Source organism: Scyliorhinus torazame, chromosome 6 (assembly GCF_047496885.1).
Source record: "Scyliorhinus torazame isolate Kashiwa2021f chromosome 6, sScyTor2.1, whole genome shotgun sequence".
Taxonomy (NCBI): domain Eukaryota; kingdom Metazoa; phylum Chordata; class Chondrichthyes; order Carcharhiniformes; family Scyliorhinidae; genus Scyliorhinus; species Scyliorhinus torazame.
The window spans coordinates 315,265,300-315,289,850 of NC_092712.1; the positions used below are offsets into that span (position 1 = coordinate 315,265,300).

At 52.0% G+C, this 24,551-nt stretch overlaps 1 protein-coding gene across 1 annotated transcript in view; it reads right to left on the reverse strand.

The window, feature by feature from the left end:
- Positions 1 to 17,301: 17,301 nt before the first annotated feature.
- The window catches only part of LOC140425617 (uncharacterized), a 71,815-nt gene continuing 64,565 nt past the window's right edge, over positions 17,302 to 24,551 (reverse strand). The window contains exons 9-10 of the mRNA XM_072510113.1: positions 22,469 to 23,099; positions 17,302 to 20,021 (exon numbers count right to left, since the gene is read on the reverse strand). Coding sequence (XP_072366214.1) covers positions 19,537 to 20,021; positions 22,469 to 23,099 — 1,116 coding nt within the window. The 3' untranslated portion in view covers positions 17,302 to 19,536. The remainder of the gene's footprint in view (positions 20,022 to 22,468; positions 23,100 to 24,551) is intronic.

Consider the following 24,551-nt stretch of genomic DNA (forward strand, 5'->3'; position numbering starts at 1 on the left):
ACTGAGCTATCTCAAACGCTTTTTCCAACGTAATTGTGGTCTCCGCCAGAGTCTGCTTTTGGATATTAAAGCTGTGGACCCCACAAACCAGCCGATCATGCAACATGTCGCTCAGTGAAGCCCTGAACTCACAGTGCTCAGCACGTTGACTATCAAGACTGAGACAGACTCTTCATGAACCCTCATTGCAGAGTTAAACTTACAAAGTTGCAGGATCATCAAGGGCCTTGCGTTGCAATGTTCTTTAACCAATTTCACTATGTGTTCTCAGATCTTTGAGTCAGGTGCCTTCTGAGGACGTGAGGTTCTGAATCAAATTATAGGTCCAGGGTCCACAAACTGTCAGAAACTTCTGCTTGTCTTTTCCTGCGATCTCGTTCTTGGTAGAGAAGAACCGGAGACATTCGATGTACTGACTCCATGACTCAACCCTTTGTTACAGCTTTCCACTCACGGTTTTAAATGGCTCCGACTCTTGCTGGAGCTTCTCTGTTTTCTCAACTGTTCCTTCCTTCCCCCCCTCGATTCACGGCAACTGTCAAAACATTTTTACCTCGTCGACAATGTGGCTTCATCCATAGAATCCCTACAGTGCAGAAGGAGGCCATTTGGCTCAACGAGTCTGCACTGACTGTCCAAAAGAGTACCCTACCTAGGCCCACTCCCCACCCCATTCCCATAACCCTGTGTATTGATCATGGCCAATCCACCTAACCTGCACATCTTTGGACTGTGGGAGGAAACCGGAGCACCCGGAGGAAACCCACGCACACACGGGGCGAACGTGCAGACTCCGCAGAGTCACCCGAAGCCGGAATTGAACCCGGGACCCTGGAGCTGTGAGGCAGCAGTGCTAACCGCCGTGCTACTGCGTCGCTCATGGTGAGGCTCACAGTGCCACCCGGTCAGTAATTAAATGGTACCTAATGTTTCTCCGAGGTAAGTCGGGCGGTGCTGACGGGGATGTTAGGGTTGGAATACGCGGGAATTGTGATCCCGGATGTGACAGGTGCAGAGGCCGGGGTGGAGGTTGGTTTTGGGACTTCTGGCCGACAAGGCGTTGTGCGAGAAGGCGAGAGTGGTGATTCGGAATTACGTGGAACTTAATCAGAATGGGGAGGTGTCAGCAGGCACGTTTTGGGAGGCTTTGAAGGTGGTGATCCGAGGTGAGATTACTTAGTTGAAGGCTCATGGGGAAGGGAGGAGGAGGGAGGAGCACCGGCGACTGTTACTCGGGATAGTGGAGGTAGATAGTAGATATTCGGCGGCCCCCACGAAGGAGCTGTTGACGGAGAGGAAGAGGCTGCAGGGATAGTTTGATCGGTTGATGACGGGTAGATTACAGAGAGAGACTCTAATACACCTTCTGGCTGTGACTGCAGCTGTCCAGCTCTGAAAACAATACTAAAACACACCTTGCAGCAAATAGCCTAAAACGAAAGTAAAAAGCTGACAGGCAGCCCAGCTCCACCCACACTCTGACATCACTGATAAACACCCATTTCTTAAAGGTACATTTCTTAAGCACCCATTTCACATGACAGTTCACCCTCTCTTGGTGGGTATAACCTTGCAGTTCTGGCATTATCCGTGTACATCTTTATTGCACCTTCTCCAGTCTCCAGAGCCAGCCCCAGTGGCATCGATAAATACCTCCTAAAGTACACAACCCCCAAAACAGGAAATCAACCAAGAGGAAAGGAAACCTGTCCCTGCGTTAAGAAATGTAGTCACAAGCTGATGCCAAAATTGTACAGGGAATTATTCAAAGCAAAGGATTATATTATCAAAATGACAGCATAGTCAACCGAAGGGCAGAGAGAATAATTGTGCTAAAAATCAACAGATTGCTATTTCTTATTAATAGCGCAGCCACTCATGAAGCTTATTCAATTTAAAATTACCCCTGGGTAAGTCTGGAGAATTATTTGAAATATACAGGGGTTGATTTAGGTGTCTTGGGGAATGCTCAGTGGAAAAGGCAGCGACTCGTGACACTGTCTCGCTGCCTCATTAAACTGCTGTCTGCAGATTGACTGCTTGTGTTTCTGACATTACAACAGTTTGAAAATAATTCATCGGCTGCAAGGTGGGTTTGGATGGGCTGAGGTTGTGAAAGGTGCCATATAAATGCAACTTCCTCCTTTCGTTCTGTAATCAAATTGTCAACAGTAAATGAGTATTGTAAATTCATTCTGAGGGCAGCACGGCGGTGCAGTGGGTTAGCACTGCTGCCTCACGGCGCCGAGAACACAGGTTTGATCCCGGCTCTGGGTCACTGTCCGTTTGGAGTTTGCACATTCTCCCCGTGTCTGCGTGAGTCTCGCCACCCCCCCCGCCCCCCCCAACCCAAAAAGATGCTCAGGGTAGGTGGATTGGCCACGCTAAATTGCCCCTTAATTGGAAAAAAAGGAATTGGGTACTCTAATTTATAAAAATACTTAATTCATTCTATACAGATTGAGAACTTCACATGAAACGATGATGAAATGGGAATCATAGCTGGTCACCCCGGAACCTGTGCAGATGCAGTGTAGGAGATCCCAGGTGCGGGGGCGGGCTGGGCACAAAGGTGCGCCCTGCTGCTCTACCCCTTTGCCCCAGGGGGCAAATAAATAATGAAATGAAAACGAGCCCTCCAGCACTCTCCCCTCGCACTCCCTGAGCAACCCCCACACTCCCCATGCTCCATCTATGCAATCAATGCCACCTCATTCCAGCCCCCATAGCCCTTCATACCATCCATGCCAACCTATAAATATGAGCTTATCTGCTTCGGTAGCAAAAATAGGAAGGCAGATTATTATTTGAATGGGTGTAAATCGAGAGAGGCGGATACTCAGAGAGACCTTGGTGTCCTCATGCACCAGTCACTGAAAGTAAGCGCGCAGGTACAGCAGGCAGTAAAGAAGGCAAATGGTATGTTGGCCTTCATAACGAGAGGATTTGAGTACAGGAATAGAGATGTTTTACTGCAATTGTATAGGGCATTGGTGAGGCCACACCTGGAGTATTGTGTGTAGTTTTGGTGTCCTTATCTGAGGAAGGATGTTCTTGCTCTGGAGGGAGTACAGCGAAGGTTTCCAGGCTGATTCCTGGGATGGCGGGACTATCATATGAGGAGAGACTCAGTCGGTTAGGATTATATTCACTGGAGTTTAGAAGAGTGAGAGAGGATCTCATAGAAACTAATAAAAGTCTAACAGGATTAGACAGGGTAGATTCAGAAAGAATGTTCCCGATGGTGGGGGAGTCCAGAACTAGGGGCCATAGTTTGAGGATAAGGGGCAAACCTTTTAGGACTGAGGTGAGGAGAAATGTCTTCACCCAGAGAGAGGTGAATCTGTGGAATTCACTACCACAGGAAGTAGTGAAGGCCAAAACATTGTGTAATTTCAAGAAGGAATTAGATATAGCTCTTGGGGCTAATGGGGTCACGTGACATGGAGGGAAGGCGGGATCTGGTTATTGAACTTGATGATCAGCCATGATCATAATGAATGGCGGAGCAGGCTCGAAGGGCCGAATGGCCTCCTCCTGCTTCTATTTTTCTGTTACTCTCCACCAACCTCCCATGGCCCCATACCCTCCATGCTACCATATGTCCCTCCACCCCATCATGGACCTTCATAGACCTTATATTAACTCATGCCAACCTCTACCACCCCCACCCATCCACCACACTTTTCCATTACAATCTCCATGCAAACATATACAGTCTGCAACTTGGGCAGACCTCAGGACCCATGCTGAGATTAAATAAAGTTCTTAAGTATCTAATGATGAATTCATCACCAAACCAATTTGCTGCAACACCTTCAGAGACCCGTACACAAATTCTGGAGGATAGATTAGAGTCCTGCGTTGTCAAGGGGGCTGGAAACAATGGAATATCCCTGAAGGCACAAAGCTGTGGTGACATTCCTTCAATACCAAGGAAGCACAAATACATTGCAGGTGCTTGATTAAACCCAAATTCACAATTCCGTCACGACTATTATTTTCCCACACAAATTGTTTTGTAAAGGAACCAAAAGTCTCCATTTCAGAGCGTGATATTTCTCAACGCTCAGAGCTTTGTGCAGTTGGAAAACATCTGGATGATGTTATCTGCTGCAAACTATTGTTTGCATACCAAGATGGGTATAGAGGGTTATGGGCCAAGTGCGGGCAACTGGGACTAGCTTAATGGTAAAAACTGGGCGGCATGGACTGGTTGGGCCGAAGGGCCTGTTTCCATGCTGTAAACTTCTATGATTCTATGATTCTATGATTCAGTTCTGGATGGTCAAATGTTCATTGGAGCCTTTGGAAAAGTTGCTTAAATGGTGCAAAGACCCAACAGCCAAATGTAATGTCGGAGCTCCCTCTGGTGGGACTAACCTGAAATTCTTTTTCTTTCTTGCTTTTTTTTTACTATAAATTCAGAGTATCCAATTTCTTTTTCCAATTAAGCGGCAATTTTAGTGTGGCCAACCCACCTACCCTGCACATCTTTGGGTTGTGGGGGCGAAACCCACACAGTGAAATTCTTTTTCTGACATTCAAAATCGACTTACTTGAAAAGAATTCTGTTCCTCGGGTGCAGCTTGAACATTTTGACAGCACAAGAACATTTTTTTAAAAAGAGTCTGCTTCGGTCCGTCAAGCCCATCTCATTTGCTGAATATGCACCATCTGACCCAATTAATCCCAAATAATGACGAAAAGAAATGAAAATACACAGCGGGGTGGGCAGCAAATGTGGAAACAGGAACAAGAGCCAATGGTTCTAGTCTGTCTGGGCTGGGAAATGCCAGAGAAGTTACAGGTTTAAAGGAAGTGACCAGCAGCATACCCGTCAGAGAGGAGAGAAGAACCTTTTCAAGGTAGGTATCCTTGGAAGGGAAGCCGTTGTGAATTAAACACCTCCTTTCCTGAACAATGAACATTTCCACATAATTCGGAACAAACCCCAGTCCATTTGTAATCTTTACCCAATATCCAGCTGCCAAGATCTGCTGTGACCCTGTACGAAAGGGTTAAAATATTGTTGTTGGCCATGTACTCAAAATGTCTGCACCAGTTGAACACCATTGGCGGGATCCCCTGGTTCCTCTGCCGCGTGTTTCTCAGCCGCGTGCCGTTCGCTGGCGGTGGAATTCTATCCTCCCATCGGTCATCAATGGGAATTCCCATTGAAACCACCCCGTACCGCCGGGAACCCTGCTGGGAGGGGGGCTGCGCTGCCAGCGGGAAAATTGAATGGCAACAACCGGAGAAATCCCACCCGGATTACATTGATTTTTAAATTTTATTTATAAATTTAATGTATCCAATTCATTTTTTCCGATTAAGGGGCAATTTAGCGTGGCCAATCCACCTAGCCTGCACATCTTTTTGGGTTGTGGGGGCTAAACCCACGTAAACACGGGGAGAATGTGCAAACTCCCCACGGACAGTGACCCAGAGCCGTGATCAAACCCGGGTCCGCAGCGCCGCAGTCCCAGTGCTAACCATTGCGCCACCGTGCCGCCCGATTACATTGATTTTTGACCAAATTCAGTACCGCATTGTCTGGTCTCCGATACCTCCCTTTTCAAAATAATTGACATTCCATTTGATGCTTCAATACTGACACACAGCGGAGGTCGCTGTGACATGATGTGTAATGTCTGGCACATTGAGAGTTAATGTGATACTTGATTCTGCCACCAGATGGAGCTGGGGAGCAGACCTATACAAGGGAATGCCTCTCAGAGTTCTGGGAGAGTGTAGTGGGAGAGCAGGCAGTGAACAGAGAGTTTAGAGATAGGTAGAGAGATAATGTGTTAGAGACAGTTGTTAGTTATAGTGTAGATACTAGTGGAGATAGTAATTGTATTTATATAGAGTTGCTAGCTTTAGGAATGAATTTCTTGATTAATAAGGGGATCGGGGTTATGGGGAGAAGGCAGGAGAATGAGGATGAGAAAATATCAGCCATGATTGAATGGCGGAGCAGACTCGATGGGCCAAGTGGCCTAATTCTGCTCCTAAGACTTATGGTCTTATAATAGTGTTCCATTCCTCAAAACCAGCTCCGCCCTGGGGGGGGCGGGGGGGGGGGGGGGGGGGGGTGGGCGGGTGGATGTTGTTTGTGTGCCCGACATCAGGCTCCTCAAGCAACCTCTCCACTCTCCACTCGGTCGCGGCAGGACACTCCCAAGACAGCGCGATACGCTTTAGGGATGTCCTCAAAGCATCCCTAAAGAGGTTTCACATCCCTGCCGCCTCCTGGGAGTCCCTGGATTGTAACCGACTGAAATGGAGAAGGTTCATTCGGGTAAACAACAAGTGGAGAGATTTCTTCGGGAATTCGCAGCGGAGAAGTGGAGGTGGTGCGCACACACCTCCAGAACAATTCACCTAACCAACCCTTCGAGCACCCGTGTGTCCTGCATCTGTCAGAGTCTGCAGATCGAACACTGGACCTATCAGCCATCTCAAACCAGAGTCATTTTTGATCCCGAGGGACTGCCCGAGAGAATCAAAAGGAGGAATATTTACAGAGTGAAATAGAAAGAGCTGGCAGTTTACCATGTGGGAGATACTCTGGAATCATTGATTCAGACAGTTTGGGAGGCTGGCATTTGACCCATTGTCCCTGTATCTATGAAATGACCACCCCATCAATGGCTGTTCGATTTACCTTTGAGACAAATTGCCAGTTTCTTTAGAAAGGAAATTAAATATCTTTATGGGTCCCAAGGGAATAATTGGCACATAATTTGGACTCACAGAGCTTTACCACCTTACCAATATTAAAAATAATAATATAATAATAATGTTTATTATTGTCACAAGTAGGCTTACATTAACACTGCAATAAAGTTACTGTGAAAAGACCCCAGTTGCCACACTCCGGCGATTATTATTATTATAAAGCTATGCCTACTGCTTTTGAATGCTCTGCCCACGGAATTAAGTCATTCCTATCCAGTCAATCAAGACCTCTCATAACTAAATCTCCCCTCGCTTTTCTCTGTTCCAAAGCATATCCAATCTTGCCTCATGTCTAAAACTCTCAACTCCTGGCAGCTTCCCTGAGAACCTCTTCGGTATCCTCTCGCATGTCATCACATGCTTGGGGTAAACTGCACGTTTTGAAACCTCAGTGTTATTTTGCACGTACAGATCATTCTCCAATCATTAAAAAGAATCTGGGGCGAAATTTTCCCGAAACGGCGCCAATCAGACGGGCATCGCGCCGCCCCAAAGGTGCGGAATGCTCCGCATCTTTGGTGGCCGAGCCCCAACATTGAGGGGCTAGGCCGGCGCCGGAGGAATTTCTGCCCCGCCAGCTGGCGGAAACGGCCTTTGGTGCCCCGCCAGCTGGCGTGGAAATGACATCCCCGGGCGGCGCATGCGCGGGAGCGTCAGCGGCCGCTGACAGTTTCCCACGCATGCGCAGTGGAGGGAGTCTCTTCCGCCTCCGCCATGGTGGAGACCGTGGCGGAGGCGGAAGGGAAAGAGTGCCCCAACGGCACAGGCCCGCCCGCGGATCGGTGGGCCCCGATCGCGGGCCAGGCCACCGTGGGGACACCCCCGGGGCCAGATCGCCCCGCGCCCCACCCTGGACCCCGGAGCCCGCCCACGCCGCCTTGTCCCGCCGTTCAAAAGGTGGTTTAATCCACGCCGGCGGGACAGGCAATTTATCGGCGGGACTTCGGCCCATCCGGGCCGGAGAATCGAGCGGGGAGGCCCGCCAACCGGCGCGGCCCGATTCCCGCCCCCGCCGCATCTCCGGTGCCGGAGACTTCGGCAACCAGCGGGGGCGGGATTCACGCCAGCCCCCGGCGATTCTCCGACCCGGTGGGGGGTCGGAGAATGATGCCCCTGATGAGAATGATAAGATTGCTAAGTTTAAAAAACACTTCATCGCTATGGATTAAATTGATCCTGGGAAAAATTATCATCTACCGTCGCCGATATGTCAAAATGGGAATTCCACAGCTGGTACACCTTGTTGACCATTTAAATAAAAATGTTCTGAGAAAATAAATGTATGTATTCGGAGGTATGGGGCGAAGTTCTCCGTTATCGGCAGAAAGTCCGCCGATCGGCGCAAAAAACGGCGCAAATACGAGTTGCGTCACGTCGGAAAACTGGGTCGATAGTCTCCGGCCCGAAATGGGCTAGCAGCGACGTAACGGGATCCGCGCTTGCGCAGTGGTTCACGCCGTGCAGCGTCATATGCGCTGCACGGCGTGACGGCTCATAAGGCCGCGCTGCTCCCCCCCCACCCGACCGGAACACCCGACCGCAACACCCGACTGGATGGCTGGCCGTCGCTCAGCCCCGAGGTTCGAGTCACGCGATGTGGAGGCGCTCCTGGACGCGGTGGAGCAGATGAGGGACGCCCTGTATCCCGGGCACGGCCGCAGAGTTGCCCCACGCCACAGCCGGCGTCTGTGGAGGGAGGTGGCAGAGGCCGTCACCGCTGTGGCCCTAACACCACGGACAGGCACCCAGTGCCACAAGAAGGTGAACAACCTCGTCAGAGCAGGCAGGGTGAGCCTCCCCCATATCCCCCCTCCCCCATATCCCCCCTCCCCCATATCCCCCATATCCCCCCTCCCCCATATCCCCCATATCCCCCCTCTCCCATATCCCCCTCCCCCATATCCCCCATATCCCCATATCCCCCCTCCCCCTCCCCCATATCCCCCCTCCCCCATATTCCCCCCTCCCCCATATCCCCCCTCCCCCATATCCCCAAGTGAATCCTGCCCTAACCTTAACCTCTGCAATGCACGCGCAACCAATGGCGTGCATTCATATACCTGCCTAACACTGTTGCCTTTTACCTCTGCCCCCCCCCCACAGGAGAAGCGCGCACACAACAATAGGGATCATGTGAGGACTGGAGGAGGGCCCGCTGATGAGAGGCCACTGACCGTACACGAGGAAAGGGCCCTGGAACTGGCTGGCGGACCTGAGGACCGGGAGGTTGCTGATGCAGAGGTCGGGGGCATACTAGCGAGTGAGCCACCGGCAGCCCGTCCCCATATCCCCCCTCCCCTATATCCCCCTCCCCCGTATCACCTGATCAGTGCCTGATGTCTAACCATGCATGCTTCATTGTGTATCGCAGGACCAAACGTCCAGGCACCCATCCCCGCAGATGCAGACCGCCCGCAGGATGCCCCTCGGAGACCACAGGAGATGGAGAGACCCGCACCCTCCAGCATGCGACGCCCGCAGGATGCCCCTCGGAGACCACAGGAGACGGAGAGACCCGCACCCTCCAGCATGCGACGCCCGCAGGATGCCCCTCGGAGACCACAGGAGACGGAGAGACCCGCACCCTCCAGCATGCGACGCCCGCAGAATGCCCCTCGGAGACCACAGGAGACGGAGAGACCCGCACCCTCCAGCATGCGACGCCCGCAGGATGCCCCTCGGAGACCACAGGAGACGGAGAGACCCGCACCCTCCAGCATGCGACGCCCGCAGGATGCCCCTCGGAGACCACAGGAGACGGAGAGACCCGCACCCTCCAGCATGCGACGCCCGCAGGATGCCCCTCGGAGACCACGGGAGACGGGGAGACACGGACCCTCCAGCATGCGACGCCCGCAGGATGCCTTTCGCACACCACGGGAGACGGAGAGACCTGGAGCAACAGGGAGACGACACCCCCGTCACGTGCGGGAGCGACCACCCAGCGACGAGGGGGGCAGCCACAGGCCCCCGTCACATCCGAGCCAGGACACCACTACCCAGGACACCACTACCCAGGACACCACTACCCAGGACACCACTACCCAGGACACCCCTACCCGGGACAGCACTACCCAGGAAGACGAAATACCGGACAGTGACTCAGAGTGGATGGGTGGAGACGCACCCCCACCCCAAAGTGCCATGGACTCAGAGTGGGATGAAGAGCACGACACAACGCCACTGCTGTCACCAACACCCTCCACCATCGCAGAAACACTCACCACGGTTGGGCACTTTAGTGATGAGGCGTCTGGTACACTCACTGGTGCGCACAACACAGCCGTCCCGGTACAGCAGGTGGAGGTAGGAGCAGCAGAGGGACCGGGCGGTCGGAGGGCAGCCCAGCCCAAGCGAACATCTGCCGCCCAGCTGGATCCCGGGTTCCTGCAGTTACCACACCCACACATAGATCCGATGCAACCACCGACCCGGAGACGAGCGAAGAGGGTGACGGGCGGCTTGCGGCGGCTGCGGTCGCAGGTGGAGGAGTCCACCCGCGTCCAGGAGCTGGGAGTGGTGCCGGTCATGCGTGCCACCCAGGCCGACACCGCACGGGTGGCGCCCGCGGTGGAGGCAATGGGTGCGACGGTGTCAGACATGGGGAACGGTTTGCGAGGCCTGGGGCCTTCTGTGCAGGCGGCGTCTGTGGCCCAGGAAATGGCTGCCCTCTCACAGGAGGCCATGAGCCAGTGCCAGCGCCAGATGGCAGAGGCGCTCAACGCCATAGCCCAGTCTCTGCAGGCCATGGCCCAGTCTCAGCAGGCCATGGCCCAGTCTCTGCAGGCCATCGCTGAGGGCATCGGCGCCAGTGGCCATGTGCGAGCCGGCGTCGCACTGTCACAGACAGGGTTTGCCAACCCCCTGGGCTCCATGGCTGCACACCTGCAGACCCCTGTCGATACCAGCACGGGCCTCCAGGACTGGCAGCGCCAGATGTCGGGGGGGCGTCGGATGGCCAGTCCGTTCGCATCCCCCACCCATGTAGAGGCCTGGGGGCCATCGGGCACCCCGAGGGAGGAGGAGGTGGTGTGGTCCGTCCCGGCTCCCTCTGTAGGGGAGGTCCCGGTACACCGCGACACCTCGGACTCCCCCCCTTCCGTCCCAGGTGCATCGGGTGGGCAACGGGCAGGACAGGCTGGCAGCTCGCCATCCCAGTCGCCCTGGCCGCAGCCTGGCCCATCTAGGCCAGGACGCCCCAGGAAACGGCCGCCAAAGGGATCCAGTGTCAGAGGGCAGGAATCACAGGAGTCCACCTCCAGTTCTGCTGTACCGTCTGGGGAACCACGTAGACGTAGTCAAAGGGCCCGTAAGGCCAAACAATTAGACGCTGAGTAAGTTGGCACGGGTGCAGGGCACAGATGAGTTTTAGGGGCTAGGGCACGTGCATGAACTCCTTTGGTTATTAAAGTCAATGTTACACCTACCGAAGCTGCCTTTGTGCTCTGTCCAAAGTGTGCGGGGGTGTCATGTACGTTGAGCGCAAGTGTGTGTGTGAGGGGTGGTCTTACCTCAGCCCCAGGTGAGTCTGCCCCCTTCCCCCTGGGCCGCCATCAACATCCCCCGGGCAGAGGACGGGACCGTGCGCTGCAGCGTCACAGCCGCATGCAGGGATGGTCCGGGTGGATGGTGGTACTGTGGCCATGGGTCAGACATAGTCCAACGATGTAGAGCCAGGAGCTCATCGCAGGGCGGGTTGTCATCATCCTCCATGGCCTGCGATAGACACGCGTCCACCCGCAACTGTGTGAGCCCGGCCCGTTGTGCCGCAGGTGGATCGGCAATGGGGGGGGGGGAGGGGGGGGGGGTGGTATGCATGCGGGTGGGGTGGGTGGGGTTGGGGAGGGGGGTGAGGGTGCTGGGTGGGTGGATGGGTGGGGGGTGTGGGTGGTCGGCTGTTGCCATGGTGTGCGGTCTGTGGCCATACTACCCGATTCCCACGCCCATCTAGTCAGTGAAGCGGGCGTCTATCAGTCTGTCCCGTGCCCGCTGGGCCAGCCGGTAACGGTGGACAGCCACCCGCCTGTGTCTACCCCGTCTGCCCTGACCATTGCCCCCATCCCCCTCATCTGGGGAGGACTGGGCCTCTTCCTGCTGCTCCTCCACTCCGCCCTCCTCTGCCTGCGGCACATCGCCCCTCTGCTGGGCTATGTTGTGCAGGACGCAGCACACCACAATGATGCGGCCGACCCTATCTGACCGATACTGGAGGGCGCCCCCAGAGAGGTCCAGGCACCTGAAACGCATCTTCAGCACGCCAAAGCACCTCTCGATCACTCCCCTTGCCGCTACATGGGCATCATTGTAGCGGTTCTCCGCCTCATTGCGTGGCCTCCGTATAGGCGTCATCAGCCACGATCGCAATGGGTAGCCCCTGTCGCCCAGCAACCAGCCCCTCAGCCGGGGATGGCGTCCCTCGTACATGCCGGGGATGGATGACCGCGACAACACGAATGAGTCGTGTACACTGCCTGGGTGACGGGCGCAGACGTGCAGGATCATCATGCGGTGGTCGCAGACCACCTGTACGTTCATCGAATAGGTCCCCTTCCTATTAGTGAACACGGCCCTGTTATCTGCAGGTGGCCGCACGGCGACGTGCATCCCATCGATCGCGCCCTGGACCATGGGGAACCCGGCCACGGCAGAGAAGCCCACGGCCCGGGCATCTTGGCTGGCCCGGTCCACGGGGAAGCGGATGTCGCGGTGCGCCATGGCATATAGGCCATCTGTCACTGCTCGGATGCACCGGTGCACCGATGTCTGCGATATGCCGGACAGGTCCCCACTCGGTGCCTGGAATGACCCCGTTGCATAAAAGTTCAGGGCCACCGTAACCTTGACGGACACGGAGAGAGGGTGTCACCCGCCAGTGCCACGCGGTGACAGGTGTGCCAGCAGGTGGCAGATGTGTGCCACGGTTTCCCGGCTCATCCGGAGTCTCCTCCTGCATTCCCGGTCCGTGAGGTGGACCAACTCACTTGCCCTCCCATCCCCCTCCTCGGCACGGACCTCCCCCCCCAACCTCCACCCCAGCACGGACCCCCCCCCCCCCAACCTCCACCCCAGCACGGACCCCCCCCCCAACCTCCACCCCGGCACGGACCCCCCCCCCAACCTCCACCCCGGCACGGACCCCCCCCCCAACCTCCACCCCGGCAAGGACCCCCCCCCAACCTCCACCCCGGCACGGCACGGACCCCCCCCCCAACCTCCACCCCAGCACGGACCCCCCCAACCTCCACCCCAGCACGGACCCACCCCCCAACTTCCACCCCGGCACGGACCCCCCCCAACCTCCACCCCGGCACAGACCCCCCCCCCAACCGCCACCCCAGCACGGACCCCCCCCCAACCTCCACCCCGGAACGGACCCCCCCCAACCTCCACCCCGGCACGGACCCCCCCCCAACCTCCACCCCGGCACGGACCCCCCCCAACCTCCACCCCGGCACGGCACGGACCCCCCCCCCCAACCTCCACCCCAGCACGGACCCCCCCCAACCTCCACCCCAGCACGGACCCCCCCCCCAACCTCCACCCCGGCACGGACCCCCCCCAACCTCCACCCCGGCACGGACCCCCCCCCCCCCTCAACCTTCACCCCGGCACGGCACGGACCTCCCCCAACCTCCACCCCAGCACGGACCCCCCCCCCAACCTCCACCCCGGCACGGACCCCCCCCCAACCTCCACCCCAGCACGGACCCCCCCCCCAACCTCCACCCCGGCACGGACCCCCCCCCAACCTCCACCCCGGCACGGACCCCCCCCAACCTCCACCCCGGCACGGCACGGACTCCCCCCCAACCTCCACCCCAGCACGGACCCCCCCCAACCTCCACCCCAGCACGGACCCACCCCCCAACCTCCACCCCGGCACGGACCCCCCCCAACCTCCACCCCGGCACGGACCCCCCCCCAACCTCCACCCCGGCACGGCACGGACCCCCCCCCAACCTCCACCCCAGCACGGACCCCCCCCCAACCTCCACCCCGGAACGGACCCCCCCCCAACCTCCACCCCGGCACGGACCCCCCCCCCAACCTCCACCCCGGCACGGACCCCCACCCAACCTCCACCCCGGCATGGCACGGACCCCCCCACCCAACCTCCACCCCAGCACGGACCCCCCCCAACCTCCACCCCAGCACGGACCCCCCCCCAACCTTCACCCCGGCACGGCACGGACCTCCCCCAACCTCCACCCCAGCACGGACCCCCCCCCCAACCTCCACCCCGGCACGGACCCCCCCCCAACCTTCACCCCGGCACGGACCCCCTCCCGGCACTCCCCCGGAGCCCAGCCTACTGTAACCACCGCCCCCCCCCCGCCGCACACACACACACACACAACCCGAGACACACCTCTCCTCACGCATTCAGACTGCGGCCACGCCATTGTCTGCCCAGAGCCAACCCCCCCCAGGCCGTCACTCACCTCCACGCTGGTCGGCGTGAGCCTGGAGCACCGGGTCACGCCGATGAAAAGGAGGTTTGATTCACGTCGACGTGAACGGTCGTCACGCCGACGGGACTTCAGCCCATCCGGAAGGGAGAATATCGGCAGGCCAAAAATCGGCTGCCTTGCGCAGACCCGTGACATTCTCCGCGGTAGCGGCGCCATTAACGCCCCGCCGACTTTTCTCCCTTCGGAGACTTCGGCAACCGGCGGGGGCGGGATTCACGGCGGCCAACGGCCATTCTCCAACCCTCTGGGGAGTCGGAGAATGACGCCCATGATGAGTAACTAATACAAAATCTGAATGAATGGGTTACACATCATTCTCCAAGGTGACTGCAGCTCGTAAACCATTAGTCTCCAGACAGTACAATTCCCGAAATAAATCATGAGGCTGGTTTTTAGTAATTGGTCGCTGCACTCGACTACAAATCAGCGGTGACCACATTTATAAAAGTACTTCTTGCATTCGGACACTGTGAGTGCAAAAGGACTCGCATCTTGTCCTTCAGCTGTGGCTCTGTTGGTCAGGAGGGCTGTGGGGGGTCAAGTCCCGCTCCATGACCCAAGCATACAGCTGGCACTCCAGTACAACACGAAGGGCGCGCTGCTGTGTTTGCGAGTCTTTCTGACGAGCTGTTAAAGTGAAGCGCCGCCCGGCCCGCTCAGCTGGCACTATTCTGACGGAGGTGTCCCCAGTGTCCTGGCCAATATTCATCCCTCAATTAACTCCTCTAAAACCGCTGTCTGACTGTTATCGCCTCGCCGTTTGTGAGCAAATCGGTCACTGCACTTTCTGCTTGACAACAGCAATGAGGGACACACTTTATCCTCTGAAGTAAAATTATGAACTTGAATTTCAACCCTACCAGTACAAGAATTCGCAGAGCCTTGGGCACAACATTCCTGGAGTATATTTAGAAATTGACATGCATATTGAAATTTAAAACCACATTTTAATGCTTTCTGTAGCATATTTTCCACTTTACACAAATATCCTTCTTTCTGTAGATACGCACATGATGAACACATTGTTTCTTTTGAGTGTCACATTATCAGAAATACTAGAATTTCTGATAACGTGACACTCAAAAGAAACAGCACGAGAGCGAGAAATCCAAAAATAACACTAATCACATTCTTCAATAGCACGTGCTAATTTTCTCTGATTAATGTCAGAGGCCCGTTATTTTAATATATGGGAGCCAAAGTAATGTCAGAAATCAGAGGTACTAAATCATGTGACACTGACTCTGGGGGAGTGAGTGACATGGGACAGAGATTGAGGGCAGCGAGCAAGATGGGAGCCAAATCGAGGACAGTGAAGAAAGTGGCACAAGGATAGGGGCAGTGACCGAAGGATCGACTGACTTTAGCCCCTTTCACTCTGCGGGAAGAGGTCACAACAGCTCACCGCACAAGGTGCCCTTATTAAATTACCCATTCAGTTGAGCATTCCTTTTGTTGTGAGAATTCAACTCTTCCTCACCTTAAGTTGTTCAAGAAAGATGCAATGAAAGGGCACTGATTTCCAGTCGTAACATGTTTCCAAAGTAAGGTAAACATGACCGAAATGTAGGTCCTTTTTTTGTTGAGTAGGAATCACAAAGATGTGGCCCTGCTAAAAGGTGACATTGACGGAAGGAGATTTCTCCTTTGGAATCAAGACTTGCGAGCGAACTGTTTCTTACAATAATAATCTTTATTATTGTCACAAGTAGGCTTACATTAACACTGCAATGAAGTTACTGTGAAATGCCCCTAGTCACCACATTCAGGCGCCTGTTCGGGTACACTGAGGGAGAATTTAGAATGTCCAATTCACCTAACAGACACGTCTTTCGGGACTTGTGGGAGGAAAGCGGAGCACCCAGAGGAAACCCACGCAGACACGGGGAGAACGTGCAGACTCCGCACAGTCACCCAAGCGGGAATCGAACCTGGGACCCTGGCGCTGTGAAGCAACAGTACTAGCCACTGGGCTACCGTGCCTTTTTGTGTTGGCTCTGATTCTGGGAATAGTCCTGGTAGATAGAACTGTTCTCCTTGGAGAAGTTTGAGAGGAGATTTGATAGAGGTACTCAAAAACATTAACATTTCATTGCAAACACTCAGCAATCCCAGCCGCAGATTTGTCTTGTTTGGAACTAAGCTGTAAAATCATGGACCAAATGAGAACTGAATTTCTGCTTTGCTGTAAGAGTTGCGGTTACGCTTCCGTAGGTACAACAGAAGGATGGAGAATGCAGAAAAAAAAAATAATCCAAAGTGTGAAAGGAATGGGCTTTGACAAAATTATAACCTTTACATCTGAGTAGCGGGAGGTGAAAGAGAAGAACCTTATGGAACGAATATAACGTGTTCATCAACATGGTGAATCGAGAAATTGGTTAGTCAAACCTGCAGAATAGGAGGGCAAATAATTAAACTTCAGACAAAACCAAGTACTCAAACGATGGTGAACATTTGGTGCAGTTTGACAGGTAAACCTGTGGAGTTATAGGCAGGTGATTACAATTGTAGACCAGGCTGTGGGGATTGAAATATCAGAGGTTCAAAAAATCGTACATACCCGTTTGTTTACAACACATGAACAGGTCATTGGGCCCACATCCTCCCTGCTGGTGTTGAACCTTGACATGAGCCTCTTCCCACTGCCTTCAACTAACCCCATCGACATTCTCTCCTATTTCACCCTCCTTCGTGCGTTTACCCAGCTTTCCTTCAAGGACATCAATGTGATTGGCCTCCAGATGGTAAGATACTCCAAACACACTCTGGCTAAAGAGGTTTCTCCTGAACATTCTATTGGATTTCCTTGTGCACATCTTGTGTTTATGACCCTTCATTCTGATCTCGCCCATAAATGGGAACAGCTTCTCGACTGTTGCCCCGTTAGGACCTTTTAAAATCTTAACGGCCTCTTTCAGGTCACCCTCCAGCCTTCCAACTTCGAGCGAAAAGAACCTCAGCCTGTTTGAGCTTTCCTGAAAGTTGTAACCTCTCAGGTCTGGTATCATCCTGGTAAATCTTCTTTATTTTGCACCATCCCCAGTGCCTCTAAACGCTTTTTAGAATCCGGGAAGCAGAATAATGGAGCCCTTAAGTGTGGTTTAATCAAAGGTCGGCACATATTAAGCATAGCGTTTCTGCTGTTCAATTTTATCCATGCCGAAACAAACCCCAGTGCTTTTGTTTGCTTGACCTCTGTTGCTGCTTTTAGTCAACAATTGATTCTTCTCACTCAAAGCACAACACATTACATCGCTATCAAGGCACATTACATCACTATCTCTTCTCCTCTTTCCAATCGTTGACTTATGGACCTTGGCATTTCCTACATGTTTCTCAATTCAAAAAAAGACACTTTAAAAATAATAATAATCTTTATTGTCACAAGCAGGCTTACATTAACACTGCGATGAAGTTACTGTGAAAATCCCCTCGTCGCCACATTCCGGCGCCTGCTTGGGTACACCGAGAGAATGTCCAATTCACCTAAGAAGCACGTCTTTCGGAACTTGTGGGAGGAAACCGGAGCACCCGGAGGAAACCCACGCAGACACGAGGATAACGTGCAGACCCCGACAGACAGTGAACCAAGCGGGAATCGAACCTGGGACCCTAGCGCTGTGAAGCAACAGTGCTAACCACTGTGCTACCGTGCCGCCCTGCTCTGCATCAAAGGGAGTAAATACCATCAATGAAATCATAGAAAGCCAAGACTGTATTTTTTCCATTAGGCAAACCTCATATTTATGCAAGTTACACATAAACAGATCGAACAAAATATGTATCAATGAAAAATAGATAGATGCAAATCCCTGGCGATTGAACATAAATCCTTTGTTTCGATTCTTTCACAGTAATGCATCATTAAATCTCTCCAGTTCAGTTATATTCAATTTTGTTGGCCATCCCAAGCTGTTGTATACAAGGGGCATTTTACTTCAGGTTTGTTTTCCTGGAGTATGAGAATAAAATCAGCGAGTGCAACTTTTGCCAGGAGATGGACCCATAGCTCAGTCTATTCTATTCAGGACATTCACTTTCCATCACTCCTGCCTTTTTGTTCAACAGCGACGGAAGATTCTAAAAAATGTTAAGTTCCACGTGACTGATCACTATGTTTATTTTTCTCCCAACGGAAAAGGATAACGATTGAATTACCCTCATCTTTTCAAAAGACACTGTGGTGATATGCATCACTGTAAATACACAAGGGGTTCATGCAAATACACCAAGACTAGATAAACACTAGAGGGAGCACCAGAGACATCATGACACACAAACATTCAACCAATAGGCCAGTAAGATAGGACATGACCAATGGGCAGTCAAGCCACACACAAAGGTGACACTACCACAGGGGGGCATTACACACACCCATATATAAGGATACAGCACACATGATCTTCCTCTTTCCAGTGGAGATACTTAGTGAGTACAGACAGGGTTGATTGAAACACATCACACCTACCACGTGGATTGTAGCAGACTGGTTCATCAGTCTGAGTAGCTACAGAAGGATTAACAGTAGCGTCGAATCCAAGCAGGAGAATTGTTAACAGTTTAATAAACGTGTTAAAGCTATCTCCAAGTCTGAACCTTCCTTTGTCAGAGTGCACATCAAGGAAGCAGCTTATGCTACGTCAAGAGCATAACAAAACAGACACGTGTATTAAAGCTGCTTTTTTTTTGGCCATGAGCTACATCTTTCAAGGAAGTGCGCTCCCATTTTGGTCATGAAAACTTGGAAAGTCGGGAAACGTCTGTAAGCATTGAGCTTCCCCGATTCGAATTGGTTCACCGTTGGGAGCTGCCTCAGTTACCTGGGTTTCCTGAACTCTGAAATTCCCTCCCTAAACCTCCCAGCCTCTGTACCTCTCTCTCCGTAAAGCCCAACACAAGCTCATGAGCCACCTGCCCGAATATCTTGTTCGGTTTGATAGCGCCCCTGTGAAGCACCTTGGGATGTTTTACATGGCTTCAGGCGCTATATCAATGCAGGTTGTTGGTCAAGCTTGGCCTGCCGTCGTTCAAGGTTCTCCAATCCTCCTGTATTGTGGACAAAACCATCGGCTGTTGCCATAGCCACAAATGAGACTGAAAATCAATTCTGATCGGCTTGAAAGATACCAGAAAGAAAAGCATCTTTTTGATAAACATACAAAAAAAAAACCCACAATTTCCTTAACTTCCATAAAAAGTCAATAGCACCTCTCCCGGAAAGTTAGTGTATAATCTTCAGTTGTGTCTAATGCTACCTGCAAAAAAGACAGATCTAGTTCAGAATTTCAATAAAGCGCTTTGATCTGATGAGCTTTACTCAGTAATTCTCTTCCCTGTTGGGCACATGTTCAGATTTTCCACCTTCTTGCGTGGGCAGGGATGTCCTTTCTTTGGGAGGCTCCTGACTTTCCTGTCGGACTGTTTTACTGGACGAGCCCAGACTCCCTCCCCAGTTCTCTCTGCAGTTTTGTTGTTGGATTGAAAGCCCCGCTTGGTGGCCGGGGCTGCCCCCCTGGTGCTCCTCTTGGACGGGCAGGCACCCCGTTTCCTCAGAGTGCTGTTCCTGCACAGGGAGCCCGGCGTCCATCTCAAAGTCACACCCGGCGTCTGGTTTCTCCTCTCTCGTGGAGAATCTGTCATTTTCTCTGGGGGTTCCTTTCCTCCCGGGAACGGCGTTCCTGTCATTCCCATCTCCTCTGCTGTCCTGCTCCGTAGTGTGATTCACTTTGACAATTACATTGAAAACGACCGAACCGCCAACACTCAGCACCGATTGGCCACTTGTGTTGTATGTTGCAAAACCTAGCAAGTGAAATGGAAAACATTTTTAATGGAGCGTTTTGCAGATCAATTTTTTTAGCGGTAAATACTTGAACCACTGAACCAGTGTTCAGGCTCACACAGAATCTTTACAGTGAAGGAGGCCATTCAGCCCATCGAGTCCGCACTGACTCCCTAAATGATAATAATAACAATAATGATCTTTGTTAGTGTCACAAGTAGGCTTAAATTAACACTGCAATGAAGTTACTGTGAAAAGCCCCTAGTCGCCACATTCCGGCGCCTGTTCAGGTACACAGAGGGAGAATTCAGAATGTCCAATTCACCTAACAAGCACGTCTTTCGGGACTTGTGGGAGGAAACCAGAGCACCCGGAGGAAGCCCACGCAGACACGGGGAGAACGTGCAGACTCCGCACAGTGACCCAAGCCGGGAATCGAACCCGGGACCCTGGTGCTGAGAAGCAACAGTGCTAACCACTGTGCTACCATCTACACCCCACTCCCCTGCCTTACCCCATAACTTTGCACATTGTCTCTTTCAGATAGCAATCCAGTTCCCCTCTGAATACCTCGATCAAACCTGCCACCACCGCCCTCTTGGTGAAAATAGTTTTCCTCGCATCCTTTTGTCAATTATTTTGAATCTGTGCCCTCTATGTCTTTATGCTCTCTTAAATGGGAACAGTATCTCACTATTTACCCCGTCCATACCCCTCAGGATCTTGAATACCTCTGTCAAGTCTCCTCTCAACCTTCTGTTCTCCAAGGAAATCCATAAGACATGGGAGCAGAATTAGGCCATTCGGCCCATCGAGCCTTCAATCATGGCTGATATTTTTCTCATCCCCATTCTCCTGCCTTCTCCCCATAACTTCTGATCCCCTTATTAATCAAGAACCTTTCTCTGTCTTAAAGACACTCAGAGACTTGACCTCCACAGCCTTCTGCGGCAAAGAGTTCCACAGATTCACCACCCTCTGGCTGATGAAATTCCTGCTCATCTCGGTTCTAAAGGATCGTCCCTTCAGCCTGAGAAAGTGCCCTCGGGTTCCAGTTCATCCTACCAGTGGAAACATCTTCTCCACGTCCAACTTACGGCAGCACATTAGAAATGATCAGCCATTTAAGAAGTGGCAAACAATTTGGAGCACATTTAAACAGGAGCTGTGTGCGTGACCTTGGAGTATAAGGAAGGATATGAAGGATGAACTGCATTGGGTGATTGAGAGAATTCGCATGAAGGGAAGTAAGTGCAAAGGAATTTTATTAGGCACTTTTAGAAATAGATATTTGGCAACAGCACATATTATTGATATCACGGCTTGGGTCAAATTGAGCTAAGTAAAGAGATAATGAGAAATAAAGGTGGTTAAAGATTAAGGGCTGGATTCTCTGGTCCCCCACCTTTCTTGGCGGAAGGAGGTGGCATGGGATTCTCTATTCCCACCATTATCAATTGGATTTCCCATTGAGGACACCCCACACTGTCGGGAAACCCACGGGCGGCATGCGCTGCCGGTGGGACCTGAGAATCGCGCCACCAGAGAATTCCGGCCGAAAAGTGACAGGTTGCATCAGGAATTTTATCACTTGCAATTGTTGGAGAAGTAGCCATGAGTAATGTGACAGACCTCAGTCCACAATGCTGGCATTGGGAAATGAATTTCACGTGTTAATCTTCAGCGAAGGGTGATAACGGCATAATTTCTGATTAAGGGAGGAGTGAGCCATACTGTTACATCGGGTGTCCAAAGTGTTCATTACACCGTGGAGCTTGGATTTTACAGGTAAGAGCATAAGAGATAGGGACAGCCTCCTAATTGGAGTGCACAGCTGGCCTCGAGGATTAAGTGCTGCCCTCTTTCTCAACGAGCAGCTCATTGTGTGGGAACAGCACTGTGGATAATCAAAGGCGGTGAATTTTCCCAGAAAACTTTAGCGGTCCACAGTGAATAGAACATCGATCGCAAATTCTAGGTCGAGACAAAATAAAATGGCGTTGCAGGAGAATGGAAGTATTTTAGCCCTTCATAGCAAGCAGTAGATCAAGCAGGAACTTCCAGGAGGGAACATTGATTGAAAATCAAGCATGAGCAGTTAACACACTCAAACTCAGAAGGGTTTCGCCCTCAAGGTGAAGGGGCCTTCATTTTGGACAGAGGTCCTTCTTCACTTGAGGGCACGGAATCTGGGGAATTCTTTATCCCAGACGGTTATGGAAGCTCAGTTATTGAGTACATTCAAGATCATGTATGGATTATTGGACACAAAGGAAATCAGGAGATCTCGGGATAGGGTGGGAGGGTGAGTTGACGTAGGAGATCAGCCTCGACTGAAAAGATGAATTAGGTTCGTGGAGCCATATGGTTCACCCTTATTCATATTTGTTATGCTCTCTACCACATTCCTATGTGCTTATTTTAAGCAACAATCTTAATGTACTTCAGATAAAAGAGGTTAACTCACCAGATGGTGTTGAATTTCCCAACTTGTGGCTGTTTTCATCACCTGGATTTGAGTGGTCAGAGTTGGTGTTATTAGATCTGTGTCCATCGATACTCTCAGACCTGTGACTGTAGTTACTTTGATGGCTTGTATGACCATCACAGTTTGCAGCATGACCTTCGTTTGACTGTCTGTGAGGCAATGGAGTTGTACTCCCCGCGGTCGGAGTTCTATAAGATCTTTGCGTTTGGACATTGTTTCTACTTTCTTGTGCAGACGGATTACCGTGAATTGACTCTTCCACCTTACACCCTGCAGGCAGCAAGGGGTTGGTCGAATTTACTGTCCTCAGATCTTCCCATCGCCTCAGGCTGGAAACTTCCCCTCCATTTCCCATGGAGTATTTACTCTCCAGATGCTCTCTTGGTGTCCTTGGGGAATATGTGGCCTGACCCAGGGGCACATCGCCACATAAAGGATTCAAAGCAGAGCTGCAATCAGGAGGTTCAGCAAACGAGTAGAATATGGAGCCACTGGTCCGATCAGCTACCTTCACCGGATACGTGGGTGGTATAAACAACTCACTCTCTGGATCCCGGTCGTGGTTATCACTTGGTAACTTACCAATTGCTTGATCAGAGGGTGGATTTCCCTTGAAAGGTAATGGGACAAAGGTCAGACCCGCAGTGATAGGAAAAGCACAAACAAGCAGAAGGAAAGCATTATCTTTGACCGCATCGTGTGTGTCTATCAGCAAATCCACAAAGAAACAGATTTAAATCTGTTTGGCCAATTTTGCTGTCTTAATGCCAGAAAGGTCAATTTCAATGTCAGAAATTCATTGATTTAGTGGTGAGCTTTAGAAATTCACTCAGAGACTTAGAACTATGGACCTTGAATACTAAGTGTCCCTTCTCTGGTAGAGACATTCACTGGTGTAAAGTAAAATAGTGTCATCTAAATACATACATTCTCGCCAATATCCAATTCCAGTACATTTAACAATCATACCCACATTATTTATTTGACATCTCCCCTTGGTAACGTTCTCAAAGGCATGGGTGACAGGGGTATAATTATGGCACGGTGTACAGCACACTGTTAAGCATTAAGCAGAAGAAGACAACATTCCAAGTACTTTGGACACTAAGGGAATCAAGGGCCAAGGGGATGTGTGCAGAAAGATGGAGTTAAGGTAGAAGATCAGCTCTGGTCTTTTTGAATGGCGGAACAGGCTGGAAGGACCTCTCACTGCTCTCGTTTCCTCTGCTCAAAGTGCGTCACCATTGTTCTCAGCATGAAATTCTATGGTTATTGGAATGAGATGTGGGGAAATTCAGAGCGAGTCTCCCCAGAGGACTGTCAATGAGAATATTCAAGGCCATTAGGCTTTGGGCACTTAGGGAATCAAAACATATGGAAATAGTGCAGGAAAATGGAATTGAGGTAAAAGACCTTATTGGATATAGGAGCGCAATGGTGTTTCTTGTCTTATGTTCTTATTTGGAGATAGAGTTAGACCAGCCAAGTTTCTTGGGAAAAGAAGGGAAAATCTGTCTCTCGCATGTTCCTCTGATAGTTTTTATTCTTAGTGGAGAAAACCCGGGAGCGGATTTCCCGCTGAGTTAGGATAGGTTTTGTGCTTTGGACCCATACCCATTAGGAACTCAATACAAGCGTGTTTCATGGAGACGCTTTGTAAACAGTGAGTTAAGGTGGGTGGCTCCTGGTCTGGCAATACCTCAATAAAAATTCTCATCCTGGTTTTCAAATCCCTCCCAAGCCTTGCCTTTCCCCATTTCTCATGTCTGCTCTGGACTACAGCCATTTAATATCCTTGCTCATCCAATCTTGGAAGCATCCCAGGTTTTAGTCGCTCGAATACTGTTGGCACTGCCTTCAGCTGCAAAGGTCCAAAGCGCTGGAATTTTCTCCAACTTACTCCCCACCTCGCTTCCACTGCCCACAGCCCCCCCCCCCACCCTTCCCCCTGTAAGCTGCTCCTTAAAAGTTGCCCCTTTCGCCATCATCAATACCCCTCGCACTGCCTCGTCTGGTGCTGTAGGCGCATCCCAGCTGCATCAGTCTTGGGATTGTCCGTTCT